We start from the raw sequence: 20,785 nt of genomic DNA, 5'->3' as shown, positions 1-20,785 counted from the left end.
ATATATTGCTGACTGAACACAAACATTGACTTCATCAAAAAGCAAACTCTGATGTTCTCCATATGGTCACCTGGTACTGGCCCGCCATTCACTGCCACTGACAGCAAGGACTGCTACATACATATGTGGGTTTAACTAACCATCCCAATCACCCATCCCACATATGTAGCCTACATACAGCATCTGACATAGAAAGACTGGTGTGTGTTGTCAGTGACACCGGTTACACAACTCATGATATGTCTGTGTGGGTTTCTTTGGAACGTTACGGGGGAACTTCTTTAACAAAGGAGAAAACTAAAGGAGAGTAAAACAATAACAGATGTATAATTCCATACACAACAAGGTTCAAATGTTTGAAACTTTGAAACAACATCCTCGACTGTGTGATGATGACTGGTAGACGCTAAACATTTGGAGACCATGAGCCTTGGTTTGTCCCCTCGTGTTTTGAACCCGAAACCAGAGCAGAGGGAGGGGTGAAGCAAGAGACAAGAGACAGACACATTGGAAAGGAAAAGGAAAAAATAGCAAAAAGAAAAAATCCCCAGTGTTTGGTTTACTTTTAGTTTCAGGTACCACTCTCATTCTCAACTGAAACATTGGTTTTTCTTGGCGAACGCCCAGAGGTATTTGACCTCATTCACCTTTCTCTGCAGGATCTTTCAGTGAGTGGTAACACCGCTCCCTAGGCGATGAACCCTTGGAGTATTATAAATTATTGAAAAACTCAAACACATCAACTTCCGAAGGCGTAAGGGGAAAAACCAATAATTTACAGCCATATTTCATCTGATCATCATTCAGCTCCTCTATGAAACACGAGTGGTCCCATGACACTGATCTGCACCACCAGGAATGTGTGATTCACAGGAAGATGGGTGGATGTGGCTGCTGAAAGAAGAGAGATGTCCCCCTATCTAGATTGGACCAAGCTGGAGAACCAAGCTGGAGAACCAAGCTGGAGAACCAAGCTGGAGAACCAAGCTGGAGAACCAATCTGTAGTAGCAGAGGTAGAAGAATTCTGCCAACACACTCCTCTGCATGTCAAATGGAACATGGCAGAGTTTTGAGAACTTTTTGCAATAACAACATTTCTCCATCAAAACAAATGGAGAAACAAAGATCTCGAATTGCAGGGGTTTGCTAATGATATTATCTAACGGTCCAGAGAAAATAGGGATCTTCTTACCCTCTGTGTCCTGCTATATCATGGTGATTAGCTAACAATGTTAATCCAGAGTCCAAAATGCAAGAGAGAGAGAACCATCTGGCTGGTCCTGGCTGTGGCATGCAGCTCTGAGAGACCTGGGGCCTGTTCAGGAAAGTGCAATGTTACAGAACATTCAGATGTGTTGTGTAGAACATAGAGTGCATTCGGAAAGTATTCAGACCCCTTGACTTTTTCCACATTTTGTTAAGTTTCCTCATTAATCTACACATAATACCCCATAATGACAAAGCAAAAACAGGTTTTTAGAAATGTTTGCAAACGTATAAAAATAAAAAAACTGAAATATCACATTTACATAAGTATTCAAACCCTTTACTCAGTACTTTGTTGAAGCACCGTTGGGAGCGATGACAGACTCGAGTCTTCTTGGGTGTGACGCTACAAGCTTGGCACACCTGTATTTGGGAAGTTTCTCCCATTCTTCTCTGCAGATCCACTCAAGCTCTGTCAGGTTGGATGGGGATTATTGCTGCACAGCTATTTTCAGGTCTCTCCAGAGATGTTTGACCGGGTTCAAGTCCGGGCTCTGGCTGGACCATTCAAGGACATTCAGAGACTTATCTCGAAGCCACTCCTGTGCTGTCTTGGCTGTGTGCTTAGGATAATTGTCCTGTTGGAAGGTGAACCTTAACCCCAGTCTGAGGTCCTGAGCGCTCTGGAACAGGTTTTCATCAAGGATCTCTCTGTACTTTGCTCCATTCATCTTTCCCTCGAGCCTGACTAGTGTCCCAGTCCCTGCCGCTGAAAAATATCCACAAAGCATGATGCTGCCACCACCATGCTTCACCGTAAGGATGGTGCCAGGTTTCCTCCAGACGTGATGCTTGGCATTCAGGCCAAAGAGTTCAATCTTGGTTTCATCAGTCCACAATTGAATTTACCACAGATGGATTCCAATCAAGTTGTAGAAACATCTCAAGGATGATCAATGGAAACATGATTCACCTGTGCTCAATTTCGAGTCTCATAGCAAAGGGTCTGAATACTTATGTAAATAAGGTATTTCTGTTTTTTATTTTTAATACATTTACCAAAATTTCAAAAAAACTATTTCCCTTGTCATTATGGGTTAATGGTGTGTAGATTGATGAGGAAAAAAATAATTTGACACATTTTAGAATAAGGCTGTAATGTAACAAAATGTGGATACTTTCCGAATGCACTGTATATGGTTGTCTGTGAAGAACAATAGGACATCATGAGTTGACTCTATTTGTTACATTTCTATCTGCAGTGTTGTGGACATTTTGCCTCATGGAATTCACCCCTGGTCCTAGCTCCTAATCTGGGGCTGTGGACTGGGCTGGAGGTATCCCATCCTACTCATTGTTCTCTTCTGGGCATTAAGAGGAAAATCCTGTTGAATGTCTCCAGAGTAACATTCCCTGGGGTTATTTATTCAGGAATGTTAATGTGCTTAGAATCTGCATGTATGGCCCTTAATGTGGCCCCTATCAGGCAGCCGATCAGACGTACCGTCTCTCTGGTTGCAGTCCTTCTAGTTAACCAACAACACTGATGCAAAAGAAATGCGTTGACGGTGTCATCTATCTGAATGATGGGTGCTTTACAGGAGCATGGTCATTATAGATGTATGTCTTTATGTCCATCAGATCGCATCAGAAGCTCTAGAATAGATGGAAGGCAAACATTAAAGTTGTAGGAAGTAGCTGACGGTATGACAATTTTGGGGTAATTCTTGGCTTAATGTTTTCCATGTTGCACTTGCTCTCATGTCTTGTTTGAGATTCAGGAGGACATGAGTACTTCCTGTGTATGATCCACTGTAAATATTTACATGTGCATGTCTTCTTCTTCTTCTTCAGTCTCCAGTGAAGAGGTCGTGGGGTCCTCGTTTGCTGATATGGCGACTGAGGAGCACCTCAGTGAAGGTCGGTAAGTTGTAGGTACCAGGACACAGACCAGAGTCCTGAACACAGAGAAGGAAACATCAAACACCCATAAGCATCTGTCTGTGTTGTCTCTGTCTGTGTTGCTGCTGGTGAAAAATGAAATGTCCCCCTTATTCCCCCAATAAACCTTGTTCATTCATTCATATATTCCGTTTCCCCTATACAGTTGAAGTCAGAAATTTACATACACTTTGGTTGGAGTCATTAAAACTCGTTTTTCAACCACTCCACAAATTTCTTCTTAACAAACTATAGTTTTGGCAAGTCAGTTAGGACATCTACTTTGTGCATGACATACGTATTTTTTCCAACAATTGTTTACAGACAGATTATTTCACTTATAATTCACTGTATCACAATGTCTTCTTCTTCTTCAGTCTCCATTCTCCTCTCAATTATCTTGTTTGTCTATCAACTGGCTCCACTGCTCTTTATGGCTCCACGGCTTGCTACATATCAAATCAAATCAAATCAAATTTATTTATATAGCCCTTCGTACATCAGCTGAAATCTCAAAGTGCTGTACAGAAACCCAGCCTGAAACCCCTGACAGCAAGCAATGCATGTGAAAGAAGCACGGTGGCTGGGAAAAACTCCCTAGGAAAAACTCCTGAGAAAGGCCAAAAACCTAGGAAGAAACCTAGAGAGGAACCAGGCTATAAGGGGTGGCCAGTCCTCTTCTGGCTGTGCCGGGTGGATATTATAACAGAACATGGTCAAGATGTTAAAATGTTCGTAAATGACCAGCATGGTCAAATAATAATAATCATAGTAATTGTCGAGGGTGCAACAAGCACGTCCGGTGAACAGGTCAGGGTTCCGTAGCCGCAGGCAGAACAGTTGAAACTGGAGCAGCAGCATGCCCAGGTGGACTGGGGACAGCAAGGAGTCATCATGCCAGGTAGTCCTGAGGCATGGTCCTAGGGCTCAGGTCCTCCGAGAGAAAGAAAGAAAGAGAGAAAGAGAGAATTAGAGAGAGCATATTTACATTCACACAGGACACCGGATAAGACAAGAGAATACTCCAGATGTAACAGACTGACCCTAGCCCCCCGACACATAAACTACTGCAGCATAAATACTGGAGGCTGAGACAGGAGGGATCAGAAGACACTGTGGCCCCATCCGATGATACCCCCGGACAGGGCCAAACAGGCAGGACATAACCCCACCCACTTTGCCAAAGCACAGCCCCCACACCACTAGAGGGATATCTACAACCACCAACTTACCGTCCGAAGACAAGGCCGAGTATAGCCCACAAAGATCTCCGCCACGGCACAACCCAAGGGGGGGGGGGGGGCGCCAACCCAGACAGGAAGACCACGTCAGTGGCTCAACCTACTCGAGTGACGCACCCCTCCCATGGACGGCATGGAAGAACACCAGTAAGTCAGTGACTCAGCCCCTGTAAAAGGGTTAGAGGCAGAGAATCCCAGTGGGAAGAGGGGAACCGACAAGGCAGAGACAGCAAGGGCGGTTCGTTGCTCCAGCCTTTCCGTTCACCTTCACACTCCTGGGCCAGACTATACTTAATCATAGGACCTACTGAAGAGATAAGTCTTCAGTAAAGACTTAAAGGTTGAGACTGAGTCTGCGTCTCTCACATGGGTAGGCAGACCATTCCATAAAAATGGAGCTCTATAGGAGAAAGCCCTACCTCCAGCCGTTTGCTTAGAAATTCTAGGGACAATTAGGAGGCCTGCGTCTTGTGACCGTAGCGTACGTGTAGGTATGTACGGCAGGACCAAATCGGAAAGATAGGTAGGAGCAAGCCCATGTAATGCTTTGTAGGTTAGCAGTAAAACCTTGAAATCAGCCCTTGCCTTAACAGGAAGCCAGTGTAGGGAGGCTAGCACTGGAGTAATATGATCAAATTTTTTGGTTCTAGTCAGGATTCTAGCAGCCGTATTTAGCACTAACTGAAGTTTGTTTAGTGCTTTATCCGGGTAGCCGGAAAGTAGAGCATTGCAGTAGTCGAGCCTAGAAGTAACAAAAGCATGGATTAATTTTTCTGCGTCATTTTTGGACAGAAAGTTTCTGATTTTTGCAATGTTACGTAGATGGAAAAAAGCTGTCCTTGAAGCAGTCTTGATATGTTCTTCAAAAGAGAGATCAGGGTCCAGAGTAACGCCGAGGTCCTTCACAGTTTTATTTGAGACGACTGTACAACCATCCAGATTAATTGTCAGATTCAGCAGAAGATCTCTTTGTTTCTTGGGACCTAGGACAAGCATCTCTGTTTTGTCCGAGTTTAAAAGTAGAAAATTTGCAGCCATCCACTTCCTTATGTCTGAAACACAGGCTTCTAGCGAGGGCAATTTTGGGGCTTCACCATGTTTCATTGAAATGTACAGCTGTGTGTCGTCCGCATAGCAGTGAAATTTAACATTATGTTTTCGAATGACATCCCCAAGAGGTAAAATATATAGTGAAAACAATAGTGGTCCTAGAACGGAACCTTGAGGAACACCGAAATTTACAATTGATTTATACAACTGATATCTTTCCGACAGATAAGATCTAAACCAGGCCAGAACTTGTCCATGTAGACCAATTTGGGTTTCCAATCTCTCCAAAAGAATGTGGTGATCGATGGTATCAAAAGTGGCACTAAGATCTAGGAGCATGAGGACAGATGCAGAGCCTCGGTCTGACGTCATTAAAAGGTCATTTACCACCTTCACAAGTGCAGTCTCAGTGCTATGATGGGGTCTAAAACCAGACTGAAGCGTTTCGTATACATTGTTTGTCTTCAGGAAGGCAGTGAGTTGCTGCGCAACAACTTTTTCTAAAATTTTTGAGAGGAATGGAAGATTCGATATAGGCCGATAGTTTTTTATAATTTCTGGGTCAAGATTCGGCTTTTTCAAGAGAGGCTTTATTACTGCCACTTTTAGTGAGCTTGGTACACATCCGGTGGATAGAGAGCCGTTTATTATGTTCAACATAGGAGGGCCAAGCACAGGAAGCAGCTCTTTCAGTAGTTTAGTTGGAATAGGGTCCAGTATGCAGCTTGAGGGTTTGGAGGCCATGATTATTTTCATCATTATGTCAAGAGATATAGTACTAAAACACTTTAGTATCTCCCTTGATCCTAGGTCCTGGCAGAGTTGTGCAGACTCAGGACAATGGAGCCCTGGAGGAATACCCAGATTTAAAGAGGAGTCCGTAATTTGCTTTCTAATGATCATGATCTTTTCCTCAAAGAAGTTCATAAATTTATTACTGCTGAAGTGAAAGCCATCCTCCATTTGCGAATGCTGCTTTTTAGTTAGCTTTGCGACAGTGTCAAAAAGAAATTTCGGATTGTTCTTATTTTCCTCAATTAAGTTGGAAAAATAGGATGATCGTGCAGCAGTGAGGGCTCTTCGATACTGCCCGGTACTGTCTTTCCAAGCTAGTCGGAAGACTTCCAGTTTAGTGTGGCGCCATTTCCGTTCCAATTTTCTGGAAGCTTGCTTCAGAGCTCGTGTATACCAGGGAGCTAGTTTCTTATGACAGATGTTTTTAATTTTTAGGGGTGCAACTGCATCTAGGGTATTGCGCAAGGTTAAATTGAGTTCCTCGGTTAGGTGGTTAACTGATTCTTGTCCTCTGACGTCCTTGGGTAGGCAGAGGGAGTCTGGAAGGGCATCAAGGAATCTTTGGGTTGTCTGAGAATTTATAGCACGACTTTTAATCTTCCTTGGTTGGGGTCTGAGCAGATTATTTGTTGCAATTGTAAACGCAATAAAATGGTGGTCCGATAATCCAGGATTATGAGGAAAAACATTAAGATCCACAACATTTATTCCATGGGACAAAACTAGGTCCAGAGTATGACTGTGGCAGTGAGTAGGTCCAGAGACATGTTGGACAAAACCCACTGAGTCGATGATGGCTCCGAAAGCCTTTTGGAGTGGGTCTGTGGACTTTTCCATGTGAATGTTAAAGTCACCAAAAATTAGAATATTATCTGCTATGACTACAAGATCCGATAGGAATTCAGGGAACTCAGTAAGGAACACTGCATATGGCCTACGAGGCCTGTAAACAGTAGCTATAAAAAGTGATTGAGTAGGCTGCATAGATTTCATGACTAGAAGCTCAAAAGACGAAAACGTCATTGTTTTTTTTTTTGTAAATTGAAATTTGCTATCGTAAATGTTAGCAACACCTCCGCCTTTGCCGGATGCACGGGGGGTATGGTCACTAGTGTAACCAGGGGGTGAGGCCTCATTTAACACAGTAAATTCATCAGGCTTAAGCCATGTTTCAGTCAGGCCAATCACATCAAGATTATGATCAGTGATTAGTTCATTGACTATAACTGCCTTGGAAGTGAGGGATCTAACATTAAGTAACCCAATTTTGAGATGTGAAGTATCACAATCTCTTTCAATAATGGCAGGAATGGAGGAGGTCTTTATACTAGTAAGATTACTGAAGCGAACACCGCCATTTTTAATTTTGCCCAACCTAGATCGAGGCACAGACACGGTCTCAATGGGGAAAGCTGAGCTGACTACGCTAACTGTGCTAGTGGCAGACTCCACTAAGCTGGCAGGCTGGCTAACAGCCTGTTGCCTGGCCTGCACCCTATTTCATTGTGGAGCTAGAGGAGTTAGAGCCCTGTCTATGTTCGTAGATAAGATGAGAGCACCCCTCCAGCTAGGATGGAGTCCGTCACTCCTCAGCAGGCCAGGCTTGGTCCTGTTTGTGGGTGAATCCCAGAAAGAGGGCCAGTTATCTACAAATTCTATCTTTTGGGAGGGGCAGAAAACAGTTTTCATCCAGCGATTGAGTTGTGAGACTCTGCTGTAGAGCTCATCACTCCCCCTAACTGGGAGGGGGCCAGAGACAATTAATCGATGCCGACACATCTTTCTAGCTGATTTACATGCTGAAGCTATGTTGCGCTTGGTGACCTCTGACTGTTTCATCCTAACATCGTTGGTGCCGACGTGGATAACAATATCTCTATACTCTCTACACTCGCCAGTTTTAGCTTTAGCCAGCACCGTCTTTAGATTAGCCTTAACGTCGGTAGCCCTGCCCCCTGGTAAACAGTGTATGATCGCTGGATGATTAGTTTTAAGTCTAATACTGCGGGTAATGGAGTCGCCAATGACTAGGGTTTTCAATTTGTCAGAGCTAATGGTGGGAGCCGTCGGCGTCTCAGACCCCACAACGGGAGGAGCAGAGACCAGAGAAGTCTCGGCCTCCGACTCCGACTCGCTTAACGGGGAGAACCGGTTGAAAGTTTCTGTCGGCTGAATAAGCGACACCGGTTGAGCATTCCTACAGCGTTTCCCTCCAGACGCCATGAGAAAGATGTCCGGCTGCGGGGACCGTGCGAGGGGGTTTATACTAACGTTACTATCTGTACTTGCTGGTGGCACAGACGCTGTTTCATCCTTTCCTACACTGAAATGACCCTTGCCTAACGATTGCGTCTGAAGCTGGGCTTGCAGCACAGCTATCCTTGCCGTAAGGCGATCGTTCTCCTGTATATTATGAGTACAACGACTGCAATTAGAAGGCATCATGTTAATGTTACTTAGCTTCGGCTGTTTGAAGTCCTGACGAACCATGTCCAGATAAAACCTCCGGGGTAGGAAAGTTGAATGAAAAAAAAAGTTGAGTGAGGGAAAAAGTAAAAATATACGGTAATGAAAAAGTAAAAACCGTCAGGTAGCAAAGTAAAAACGGCAACAAAAACGCACAGCAGCGTTAACAAGTCTGCAAGTTCGTTGCCAGACCCACTGGCTCCAGGTCATCTATAAGACTATTCTTGGTAAAGCTCCGCCTTATCTCAGTTCACTGGTCACGATAACAACACCCAACCGTAGCACACGTACCAGCAGGTATATCTCACTGATCATCCCCAAAGCCAACACCTCATTTGGCCGCCTTTCCTTCCAGTTCTCTGCTGCCAGTGATTGGAACGAATTGCAAAAATCGCTGAAGTTGGAGACTTTTATTTCCCTCACCAACTTTAAACATCAGCTACCTGAGCTGCTAACCGATCGCTGCAGCTGTAAATAGTCCATCTGTAAATTGCCCACCCAATCTACCTACCTCATCACCATACTGTTTTTATTTTATTTACTTTTCTGCTCTTTCGCACACCAGTATTTCTACTTGCACATCATCATATGCTCATTTATCACTCCAGTGTTAATCTGCTAAATTGTAATTATGGCCTATTTATTGCCTACCTCCTCATGCCTTTTGCACACACTGTATATAGACTTTCTTTTTTTCTACTGTGCCATTGACTTGTTTATTGTGTTATTGGCTTGTTTATTGTTTACTCCATGTGTAACTCTGTGTTGTTGTCTGTGTCACACTGCTTCGCTTTATCTTGGCCAGGTCGCAGTTGTAAATGAGAACTTGTTCTCAACTAGCCTACCTGGTTAAATAAAGGTGAAATAAAAAATAAATTAAAAAAATGGTATTATAAAGCATAAACACCCAAAATGCAACACAATTAGAAATCTGAGGTTCTCTCTACACATACGATCCATTAAGATTTACTATCACTTCATCTCTCTGTAGGCTCCTAACTGAAACCAGCTGTATGGTCCTGGCCTGGGCCATGTAAATAAATATGCATGAGGCAGAGCTATCTATTCACAATGCGTTTACTTTTGCTGATTTCCCCCTCTTTTCCCATTCTGCGTCAGTTAAAGCTGTGTACCAAACTTCCCCTGAGGAGAATTTGAGCAATTCTCAAATTCCTTGTGGATAGTGTATTTTCTGACATGGATATGTTGAGACCTCAACACTTGAGTGTTTATATTTTCTTCAAGAAAAGTAAACTGCCTGTTGAGTTCGTTGAGTGTTTTCTTGCGTAATTGTGCAATAAAAGTCCATAAAGCTCCCCACCCAACCCAACTGGTTTTTGTTTGCTAGTCGAGGCAATTCCACAAATCATGTGACCCAGGAGGATTTCCTTCCTGGCCCAGTGGCTTCGTTTGTAACACAGTGTTTTTCTGACCCCCGACTCGCCGCATGCAAACCCATACGCCACGCTTTGACTGAAATATATGCTCCTCTTTCTATTTAAACAAACATAGATGTGTGTGTGTGTCCTGGTCTGGTCCAGTCAGGTCTAGGACAAACAGATCCTCTCCCTACTGGTGCGAGTCTCTCTGGTTGTGGTTTTATATCCACTTCTCAGCACCCTTCAATTCTTCATGCCTCAACTGGTTTGGCAGAAAAACAGGATTACTCCACAAATAACCCACACACCCATTTTATGATTCATAAATAATAAATCACAGCTAATTTCACTGACAGCTGTAGTAAAACCTAATCTACTTATAATGGTGGCCTTCAATGACATCCACATCTAGACCACATTTCTGCTGTTTGTTTAATTTAACGATTTCCCTGAAACTGGAAGGCAGAAGCCGGAGTTGTAAAAAATCAACATAACACTTTCAAAGCCAAATTTGAATGGACAGCCTACCTCATGTAATGCTGTCCCTCAGGTCATCAGACACCACCCTGAAAACACTCACCTGGAGACTAATATTTCACTATCCCCTGTGGCATTAGTAACCTCATTTTTCTATTCGCTAACTCTACTCTTGACTAACCTCTCAATCTTTGAGGAAATGTTGTGTCAACGCGTTGCTGTGCAACTGCAAGTAGTGATCTAACTTATGTTTTCCTCATATCAAATCAGAGACTTTGACAGTGAAGGGCAAAACATGTTTCATATTTCAGGCTTGACATGGAATACAAAACGTACAAACACTTCTATCTCTGATTGGACTGTGATTTCCTTGGTTTCCCAAGCAGGGAAGGTCATGAAGTAATACTGCCCTCTACAGACCTTCTTCACACATAACAAGTACTTCGAATCAGGTCACAGGATCTTTCATTTTATTTTCTCAAAAGTGTGTGTGTTGGTGTTGTGTTCAAGATTGAGCTGGTGCTTAAGTCTTTTCTCAACCTGAGGAGTGTAGAGCTGCAACGGCCGAAACCTCATCTGGCGACCGATAGTAGGGCATCCTATGTGGGGGAATGTTGATGGGTTTCAGCCTCTCCCTGGAAAATCAAATTGGGGTTTAACATGTGTCAGCATGGGTCTACTGGTCACAGATGATGTCCAGTGTGGTATGATCTGTGATCCAAAGGTCAACAAATAAGTAGAAAAAGTTATAATACTTTGATGAGAGATCCATAACTATGTTACATTACATTGCCTATTTTGGTGTGTATAACTCCAATAAGACTATTCACAGAAAGTATTCATACCCCCTTACTCCACATTTTGTTGTGTTACAGCCTGAATTCTAAATGTATTAAATATATTTTTTTCTCACCAATCTACACACAATACCCCATCATGACGAAGTGAAAACACGTTTTTAGATTTTTTTTAGCAAATTTATTGAAAATGAAATACAGAAATATATCATTTATTCACACCGCTGAGTCAATACATGTTAGAATCACATTTGGCAGTGATTACAGCTGTGAGTCTTTCTGCGTAAGTCTCTAAGAGCTTTTGCACACCTGGATTGTACAATATTTGCATATTATTTAGTCAATTTGGTTGTTGGTCATTGCTAGACAGCCATTTTCAAGTCTTGCCATAGATTTTCAAGCTGATTTAAGTCAAAACTGTAACTAGGCCATTCAGGAACATTGTCGTCTTGGTAAACAACTCCAATGTATATTTGGCCTTGTTTTTTAGGTTATTGTCCTGTAGAAAGGTGAATTTGTCGCCCACTGTCTGTTTGAAAGCAGACTGAAACAGGTTTTCCTCTAGGATTTTGCATATCCATAACATGATGCAGCCACCACCATGCTTGAAAATATGAAGAGTGGTACTCTGTGTTGTGTTGGATTTTCCCCAAACATAACGCTTTGTATTCAGGACATACAATTCATTTATTTGCCACATTTGCAAAAAGGATGCATGTTTTGGAATATTTTTATTCTGTACAGGCTTCCATATTTTCACTCTGTCATGTAGGTTAGTATTGTGGAGTAACTACAATGTTGTTGATCCATCCTCAGTTTTCTCCTATCACAGCCATTTAATACTGTAACTGTTTTAAAGTCACCATTGGCCTCATGGTAAAATCCCTGAGCGGTTTTCTTCCTCTCCAGGAACTGAGTTAGGAAGGAACGCCTGTATCTTTGTAGTGACTGGGTGTAGTGATACTCCATCCAAAATGTAATTAATAACTTCACCATGCTCAAAGGGATCTTCTTTTTTCTTTACCCATCTACCAATAGGTGCCCTTCTTTGCAAGGCTTTGGAAAACCTACCTGGTCTTTGTGGTTCAATCTGTGTTTGAAATTCACTGCTCGACTGAGGAACCGTACAGATAATTGTATATGTGGGGTACAGCGATGAGGTAGTCATTCAAAAATCATATTAACCACTATTATTGCACACAGAGTGAGTCCATGCAACTTATGTGACTTGTTAAGCAATGTTTTACTCTTGAATTTAAGATTGCCATAAAAAAGGGCTTAAATATTTATTGACTCTAGACATTTCAGCTTTTCATTCCACTTTGACATTATGGGGTATTGCGTGTAGGCCAGTGACACAAAATTTTAATTTAAAATGTGGAAGAAGTCAAGGGGTGTGAATACTTTCTGAAGGCACTGTATTACTGTAGCTTTCCCATCACATTGTTACTAAGCTGATGTGAACTTAAGCTATAAATGATGTTGTGAATGTATCTGAGTTTCATAAATAACACACATCTGTATTAACTAACCTCTTGCCAGCCACAACGTAAAACTAAGCCCTCAGAAGAAAGGTTGATCTTACTGGTTGAAGATGTCCTTGTGCAGGTCATGTAGATATCTGGGCATACGGGACTTGAAGATGTAGCGATAGCCAGCGTTAACGTTTTTCTTCAGAGTTTTCCTCGTTTGCTTCTTAGCCAGGTTGTAACGTCCCACTCCCACTGTGGTCTGGTTGAGGTGAAGAGAAGTTGGGTGTCAAGATAAGATTTAAGGTATTTCCTCAACTTAAAACAGGTCTATTTGGTCCGTATAAGAAAAAGAAAAGTAAAAGCAAGATGAAGATGAAGATTGATGATGTCAACATCACTCACATAGTTCCCCTGCATCAGCCTCTCGGCCCTCAGGGTGATACGAGGAGAGGAGGAGAGGAAGGGAGGAGGGTTGCGGTTCTCCACTTTGGGCAGACAAACATCTTCATAGAATCCATGACCAGAGTGTCTCTGCTGTTATTGTTTGATGTGAGTTTGAGGTATAAGACTGGAGGCGAGCCAGCTAACTACATCTGATTACTACATCCATACTGCTAAAAGAGCAGGAACATATTCTGAATATTACTGTAATTGCATGGATATGATCACTTGTTAGCTACTTGATATTTTAACTACGTTAGTCTACAATACGCTATATCAATGTGTTTACATTGTGGACGGAGTAGACTATGACAGGGCTGTACTGACCGCTGGCCGTGGGTACTGGGGCAGGGAACCCAGGTAGATGCGTTCTGTAGGGAGGGAAGGGTATTGGTCTAGGGTGCCAAACTTGCCATGGTGTCTTTTCTCTGGTCGCAGAACATCCTCACATAAGACCTTTGCTGGCTTGGCGACCGTAGCCAGATTCAGATTGGCTTTTTTCTAGGGCAGGAAGGAGGCAAAATAACCTAATTATTCAGAAATAGCATGTGAAGGGATGTCCTCAAGGCAAGCAACATTCAAGCAGGGTTTTAGGTTGAAATACACATCAAACATGTAGTTTCCTTTTCAACTGCTTATCACAATGGAACGAAAATTATGAAACATAATGTAGTACAAAAAATGATAACTTAATGAGTTCACGATGGAATGGATCAATTATCAATCTTCAGAGGATCATGATGACATACCATGAGATATCAATTCTCCAATTCCTCTACATGCACTTTAACAGCTCTCTTAACAACAATCAATGGCGCTCCCTTCACCCTTTTGAATACGTAATTCTTATAATTGTTCATAAATATCTATTTTTTATTTAACCTTTTATACAGGTTATTCTAATTGAGATCAAATCTAATTGAAGGGCCAAGTTACCGGGGCAGCAAAATATCCACAGGTGATTGGCTTGTCTCGTCGGCCACTGAAGAGGTCGTAGGGTCCTCGTTTGCTGATGTGGCGACTGAGGAGCACCTCAGTGAAGGTCGGTAAGTTGTAGGTACCAGGACACAGACCAGAGTCCTGAACACAGAGAAGGAAACATCAAACACCCATAAGCATCTGTCTGTGTTGTCTCTGTCTGTGTTGTCTCTGTCTGTGTTGCTGCTGGTGAAAAACTAAATGTCTCCCTTATTCCCCCAATAAACCTTGTTCATTCATTCATATATTCCGTTTCCCCTATACAGTTGAAGTTGGAAGTTTACATACACTTAGGTTGGTGTCATTAAAACTCGTTTTCAACCACTCCACAAATTTCTTGTTAACAAAATATAGTTTTGGCAAGTCGGTTAGGACATCTACTTTGTGCATGACACAAGTATTTTTTTCAACAATTGTTTACAGACAGATTATTTCACTGTATCACAATTCCAGTGGGTCAGAAGTTTACATACACTAAGTTGACTGTGCCTTTGAACAGCTTGGAAAATTCCAGAAAATTATGTCATGGCTTTAGAAGCTTCTGATAGGCTAATTGACATCATTTGAGTCAATTGGAGGTGTACCAGTGGATGTATTTCAAGGCCTACCTTCAAACTCAGTGCCTCTTCGCTTGACATCATGGGAAAATCAAAAGAAATCAGCCAAGAACTCAGAAAAAAAATTGTAGACCTCCACAAGTCTGGTTCATCCTTGGGAGCAATTTCCAAACACCTGAAGGTACCACGTTCATCTGTACCAACAACAGTACGCAAGTATAAACACCATGGAACCACGCAGCCATCATACCGCTCAGGAAGGAGAAGTGTTCTGTCTCCTAGAGATGAACATACTTCGGTGCGAAAAGTGCAAATCAATCCCAGAACAACAGCAAAGGACCTTGTGAAGATGCTGGCGGAAACAGGTACAAAAGTATCTATATCCACAGTAAAAACGAGTCCTATATCGACATAACCTGAAAGGCCGCTCAGCAAGGAAGAAGGCACTGCTCAAAAACCGCCATAAAAAAGCCAGACTGCGGTTTGCAACTACACAAAGGGACAAATATCGTACTTTTTGGAGAAATGTCCTCTGGTCTGATGAAACAAAAATAGAACTGTTTGGCCATAATGACCATCATTATGTTTGGAGGAAAAAGGGGGAGGCTTGCAAGCCGAAGAACACCATCCCAACCGTGAAGCACGGGGGTGGCAGCATCATGTTGTGGGGGTGCTTTGCTGTAGGAGGGACTGGTGCCCTTCACAAAATAGATGGCATCATGAGGCAGGAAAATGATGTGGATATATTGAAGCAACATCTCAAGACATCGGTCAGGAAGTTAAAGCTTCGTTGCAAATGGGTCTTCCAAATGGACAATGCCCCAAGCATAATTCCAAAGTTGTGGCAAAATGGCTTAAGGACAACAAAGTCAAGGTATTGGAGTAGGTATTAAAAAACAAAGCCATGACCTCAACCCTATAGAAAATTTGTGGGCAGAACTGAAAAAGCGTGTGCGAGCAAGGAGGCCTACAAAACTGACTCAGTTACACCAGCTCTGTCAGGAGGAATGGGACAACATTCACCCAACTTATTGTGGGAAGCTTGTGGAAGGCTACCCGAAACGTTTGACTCAAGTTAAACAATTTAAAGGCAATGCTACCAAATACTAATTGAGTGTATGTAAACTTCTGACCCACTGGGAATGTGATGAAAGAAATAAAATCTGAAATAAATAATTCTCTCTACTATTATTCTAACATTTCCCATTCTTAAAATAAAAGTGGTGATCCTGACTGACCTAAGACAGGGACTTTTTACTAGGATTAAATGTCAAGAATTGTGAAAAACTGAGTTTAAATGTATTTGGCTAAGGTGTATGTAAACTTCCGACTTCAACTGTATTGGCATATCTGATACATCTGATCTTTTCTCCAATATATACACAGCAAAAAAATCACATTCACATTTAAGGACTACTAACTCACCACTATGAGCTCTGGGAAGCGTTCCACTCCAGCACTGAAGTCCATCATGGGACAGGAGCCAATCGGCTTCCTCCTCCTCTCATCCAGCAGCCCAGACGGGATGCCCCCCTTCCCATAAGCCCCTGGGCCTGGAGTAGTTTGCTTCTGTCACATGACACGGAAAAATTACAATAATACCATTAATCAATTATCTTCTACTCAGTGGAGAAAAAGGAAACCGGTTCCTCTAAAGATTTCTTCCTTCTAGGGATTTTTTCCATGCCACTGTGCTGCTGCTCGCTCCTTAGTAGTCTAGGCTGGGTTACTGTAAAGCACTTGACCAATGTTTTAGTACCACAGTGACTTACTTGTATGTGAGTATCGGTATCTGAGTATTTGTCTCCCTCTAGTGACGGGTTACTGCATTACCTTCATGAAGTCTTTAAACCTCTCCTCCCTGCTGTCACACACTCCTCTCACACTGTACGGCTTCTTCCAGAGCTCTGTGAAGTCCTGGACGTCATATCTCCCTGGGCCTACCCTGCTTCTCTAGGTTGTCCAACAGCTTAGCATTAGTTACACTGGACCCTTCCACCAATATAATGATTATGTTTCATCAGTTTAGATTACATTTCATAACACATTCCATTGATTGTTTGGTGGTAATATTCATTTCACACAGCTACATTTGTGTACAGAATCAAAATATAATTAGCCTTCATACTGGCTTGGACTGGAGCTGAAAAGTCCCTAAACTGTTGCCCTCATTACAGAAGCATCAATGCGTCTATATAGGACAACATGACAGACCAAACTAAAATAACAGGGTATATTTCAGTGTCGGTTCTGTGATGTGAAGTGATAGATGCTGTATGAGACAGAAATAATTTCCTAACGGATACAAGTCATCATCATTATGATGGATGCTGCTCCCTCACCAGGAGGCGGTTGGTCAACCATGTGTCTCTATACAGCAGGTGGGGCATCTGGGCCTGCTGGGCCATCTCCTGCCCCCTCTTCCACCCTGGTCCCCTGGCCCTGCTCTGGACTACCTGGGGGCTGAAGTCCCCTGTGTCCACCTCATAATGACCTGGACCCAGGTTACGCTCCTGACACAGACAGAGAGATACACAAACAGGAGTGGAATAAAATAGAATTGAATAGAAAATAAAATATAACTTTATTATTTCAGCTGTAGTTTATTAGTTCAGCTCAACACATGCATTGCACACACACACATTTAGGAGGAGAGTCATGCAAAGCCTTGACACATACTGTATCTAACAAGTAAATTGTTTTGAAAATCACATCAAATCGAATGAGATACTGTAATGTGCTTTTATTTACCAAGTCACTTACCAGTCTCTTGCAGTGGCTGACTTCTGTGAACGTGCCAATCTTCTTTTTGGATGGGTAGACTCCTGAAACATCAAACCTTATTGAGAAAAAGAAGATTGAAAGAGTTTATGATTGTTATTTATTTGATGCTGTAGACCTACAATGCTATGATAGATATTTACAAGAGATGTTTACAATCATTATTGATTGTCATGTTTCATAGGAGTAATTTCATGGAAATATTACAAACAAAGAACCTTGCAGACTGTGTTCCAAATGGAGCCCCTGTGAACTTTCTGTTGCTCATCTTTGATCATAACCTATTCCCAGGCATATCCCAATCAATTACAGCAAATGTCAGATGTCTGGCTATTCTTTACCTGTCCCAGAAGTGACGTCAGTGCCAACTCTGACGTCATGTGACATGTAATTAAGTCGTTATCTGGATCCATAATGTAAACCAGCATAAGCTTGTCAATCGTTTTATTATAGTTGGCTATACTAGACATGTAAATTAAATGACATGTAATGTAAATAAGACATGTAAATAAGTAAATTAAATAAATAAATCTAACAATCGAAAAAAAAATTCGTATGAAATGGCTATTTAAGTATCAAAACGTATTTTACACATGCTCGCATATTCTGCAGGTGGCCACTATCAATTGAGCACGGATAGGCTACTTGCCGACTGCAGTTCATATTCACCTAAATGACATTCCTGATGTTTTTGTGCGGACTGGGTGGACCCACGTCTAGCTGTCGACGAGTGGCATTGCCTCGACACATATTAGGTTACCTGTTGTTGGCTGTCCACATCTGTCCGTCTCTGACAGTGATTGCGTAACAATATCGACGGCCTTTGAGAATAATTCATTAAGCTATCGACGCATCCAGTTATTTCTCACGTTTTTGCAATGGCTCACGCTGTTTATGAAACCCGTCAGTGGAAAAGTTTGCTCCAGTCTCTCACTGTAATCCCAGTTCATTATGGAGCGTTCAGGAACACACTGCGCACGTGAGGTCTTTTTTTCAAGTTGACTGCCTGCGGGAAGCGAACATGTTTTGTGTCACAGGTAATTTGTCAGGGCTGATTTCCAATATACTGTTTGCTTGGATCGTTGCGCGTAAGCTACCCCTAAAGTTCTCTAACAATTCTATATTGAAGTAGGATTTCATAATATTTTATTATGGAAGAAGAGAGTGTGTACGACTCATTTCCAGATTTGAAAGAGCTGGAAAATAAAATTGGGATGAAAACTCCGGAGAGCCTGTTGAGGTGGATGCAGGGGAACGCTTCGCTCGGTGCTGAGTGGACTTCCAATCGTCCGGAGGGGAGAGACAACCGCACCAGCGACAGTCTGACGGACAAGATCAGAAACTTGAAGCTGGAGATGGTAAGGATTCCTTTGCAGAATGCAATTTTGAATAGTTCTGTACGATTTGATTATACAAACTGTGTGTGTGCATTCATTTATTCTGTTCAGTTGTTCTATGACTGGGTTTATTTTTCAAAGCTATACAAATGCTGTATAGAACTCTCCCACCAGACCATGTTTGGCTGGCATTAGTGACAACCACTTCACCATGATTAATGACAGTACAACCACTTCACCATGATTGACAGTACAACCACTTCACCATTATTATTCATCCACCTCTGGCCTGCTGGCCCCCCTACCTCTGAGGAAGCACAGTTCCCGCTCAGCCCAGTCAAAACTGTTCGCCGCTCTGGCACCCCTATGGTGGAACAAGCTCCCTCACGACGCCAGGACAGCGGAGTCAATCACCACCTTCCGTAGACACCTGAAACCCCACCTCTTTAAGGAATACCTGGGATAGGATAAAGTATTCCTTCTAACCCCCCCCCCCCTTAAAAGATTTAGATGCACTATTGTAAAGTGGTTGTTCCACTGGATATCATAAGGTGAATGTACCAATTTGTAAGTCGCTCTGGATAAGAGCGTCTGCTAAATGACTTAAATGTAAATGTAATGACAGGTCTATCACCACACCCAGCTGAGGCCCCTCAATTCCATTCAAAACATTTTAAGTCTAAATTCCTCTGCTCACTACTGTCATCTAACATTCCCTCCCCACCCTCCTACCACAGGGCTGTCTGCGTGCTGCAGACGTGCGGATCCTGCACCAGCTGGTGACGGTGCATGAGGCCATGGAGGCTGTGCGCTGGCTGCTGGAGGAGCGTGGCACGCTGGCCAGCAGGGGCAGCAGCCTGACAAGCAGCCAGTGTAGCCTGGTTGAGGGGCCTGGGTCTGGCTTGTCCCCTTGCAGAGAGGGCCTGAGTCTGGCCCTAACTAGCTGGCGGAGTCCTCTAAATGATGCCAATGAAGAACCAGAAGAGCTGAAAGTACCAGATAGCATCTCTGGGTACAGCTACTTCCATATCCTCACCAATGCCATTTCTTGTAATGACACAGGGTTGACACTAGAGGGCGTTATTGTTAGCCCTCCTGAGAGGACAGGAGAAACTGGGACACCGCACTGTGGTCTCCCAGAGGAGAGACAAGGGGCCTCGGACGGTGACATCGTGGGGGTGGAGGAACAGACCATTCCCAGTTGTGAGGTTCTGTTGGGGTATGACACTCAGTGGTGCTGGGTGGAGTCTCAAGACGATGTGACGTTTCTCTGACGTTATACGCGCAATTCAAAAGATGCTTTATGACATAACCTTCCCTCTTCGCCTACCAAACTTAGATGCAATGGTGCCAGTTGGACATGAAGTGACATTTAAATTGACATTAATGTGTCCATGGTGGACTGGATGATGAATGCTAGTAGCATTGTTCTCTAGAGGAGCAAAATGAAGGCGTACTCATGTTTTGATTTAGTTACTTTGGTTTGTCAGTTGTTGCCCTTGGCTTTTCAATGAGTCACCGTTGCCACTGTCAACAAGATGTAAATCAGATCGATGTCAATCATGTTCTCACCATCACTTGTTTTGCTAGAGAAAGCTTATGTAGAGGGCTCAGCAGGAAATGCATTGATGTTATGACATGTCATAAATGGATGCAGACATGACTTCTAAAAGTGAAATCTCTTCCTTTTGAAATGCCATGAAGCCCATCACAACTCCATTGTGATAGTATAATGAAGAATCTTTTGGATGCAAATGTGTTACTCAGATTCTGTTGAATAAAAAAATTAAAAAAAGGATAATGATGCTGCTCAATTTGACAACTTTTTGCCCAACCATACTGTCTCCAGCTGCACATTTTTAATTC

The 20,785-nt window shown here is 42.7% G+C and overlaps 2 protein-coding genes across 6 annotated transcripts; one reads left to right on the top strand and one right to left on the bottom strand.

Annotated features, from left to right (window-relative positions):
- Positions 1-2,595: 2,595 nt before the first annotated feature.
- Positions 2,596-18,424, bottom strand: LOC115157234 (lymphocyte expansion molecule-like). Of its 4 annotated transcripts, none has more exons than XR_003868402.1 (12): positions 18,343-18,424; positions 17,565-17,640; positions 17,144-17,314; positions 16,635-16,754; positions 16,227-16,370; positions 14,203-14,346; positions 13,594-13,767; positions 13,228-13,359; positions 12,939-13,084; positions 11,097-11,191; positions 3,034-3,165; positions 2,596-2,863 (listed from the first exon to the last, which is right to left on the bottom strand). XR_003868402.1 is itself a non-coding variant. In XM_029705319.1 (11 exons), the coding sequence occupies exons 1-11, from the start codon at positions 18,360-18,362 to the stop codon at positions 3,119-3,121; spliced, it is 1,269 nt and encodes a 422-aa protein (XP_029561179.1). In that variant the 5' UTR covers positions 18,363-18,424; the 3' UTR covers positions 2,596-3,118. The 4 variants fall into 4 exon arrangements, 1 of the variants encoding a protein (XP_029561179.1); XR_003868403.1 differs by having other exon boundaries at positions 13,228-13,356; XR_003868404.1 differs by lacking the exon at positions 18,343-18,424 and adding an exon at positions 18,252-18,328.
- A 138-nt stretch (positions 18,425-18,562) lies between these two features.
- Positions 18,563-20,720, top strand: LOC115157235 (leucine rich adaptor protein 1). Of its 2 annotated transcripts, XM_029705321.1 has the most exons (3): positions 18,563-18,619; positions 18,768-18,940; positions 19,657-20,720. In XM_029705321.1, the coding sequence occupies exons 1-3, from the start codon at positions 18,604-18,606 to the stop codon at positions 20,191-20,193; spliced, it is 726 nt and encodes a 241-aa protein (XP_029561181.1). In that variant the 5' UTR covers positions 18,563-18,603; the 3' UTR covers positions 20,194-20,720. The 2 variants fall into 2 exon arrangements, with proteins under 2 accessions (XP_029561181.1, XP_029561180.1); XM_029705320.1 differs by lacking the exon at positions 18,563-18,619 and having other exon boundaries at positions 18,716-18,940.
- Positions 20,721-20,785: the final 65 nt, after the last annotated feature.

This window comes from Salmo trutta, chromosome 21, assembly GCF_901001165.1.
Source record: "Salmo trutta chromosome 21, fSalTru1.1, whole genome shotgun sequence".
In the NCBI taxonomy this organism is placed as follows: domain Eukaryota; kingdom Metazoa; phylum Chordata; class Actinopteri; order Salmoniformes; family Salmonidae; genus Salmo; species Salmo trutta.
The sequence above is the reverse complement of the archived record's forward strand: the minus strand, read 5'-3'. Positions and strand labels throughout refer to the sequence as shown.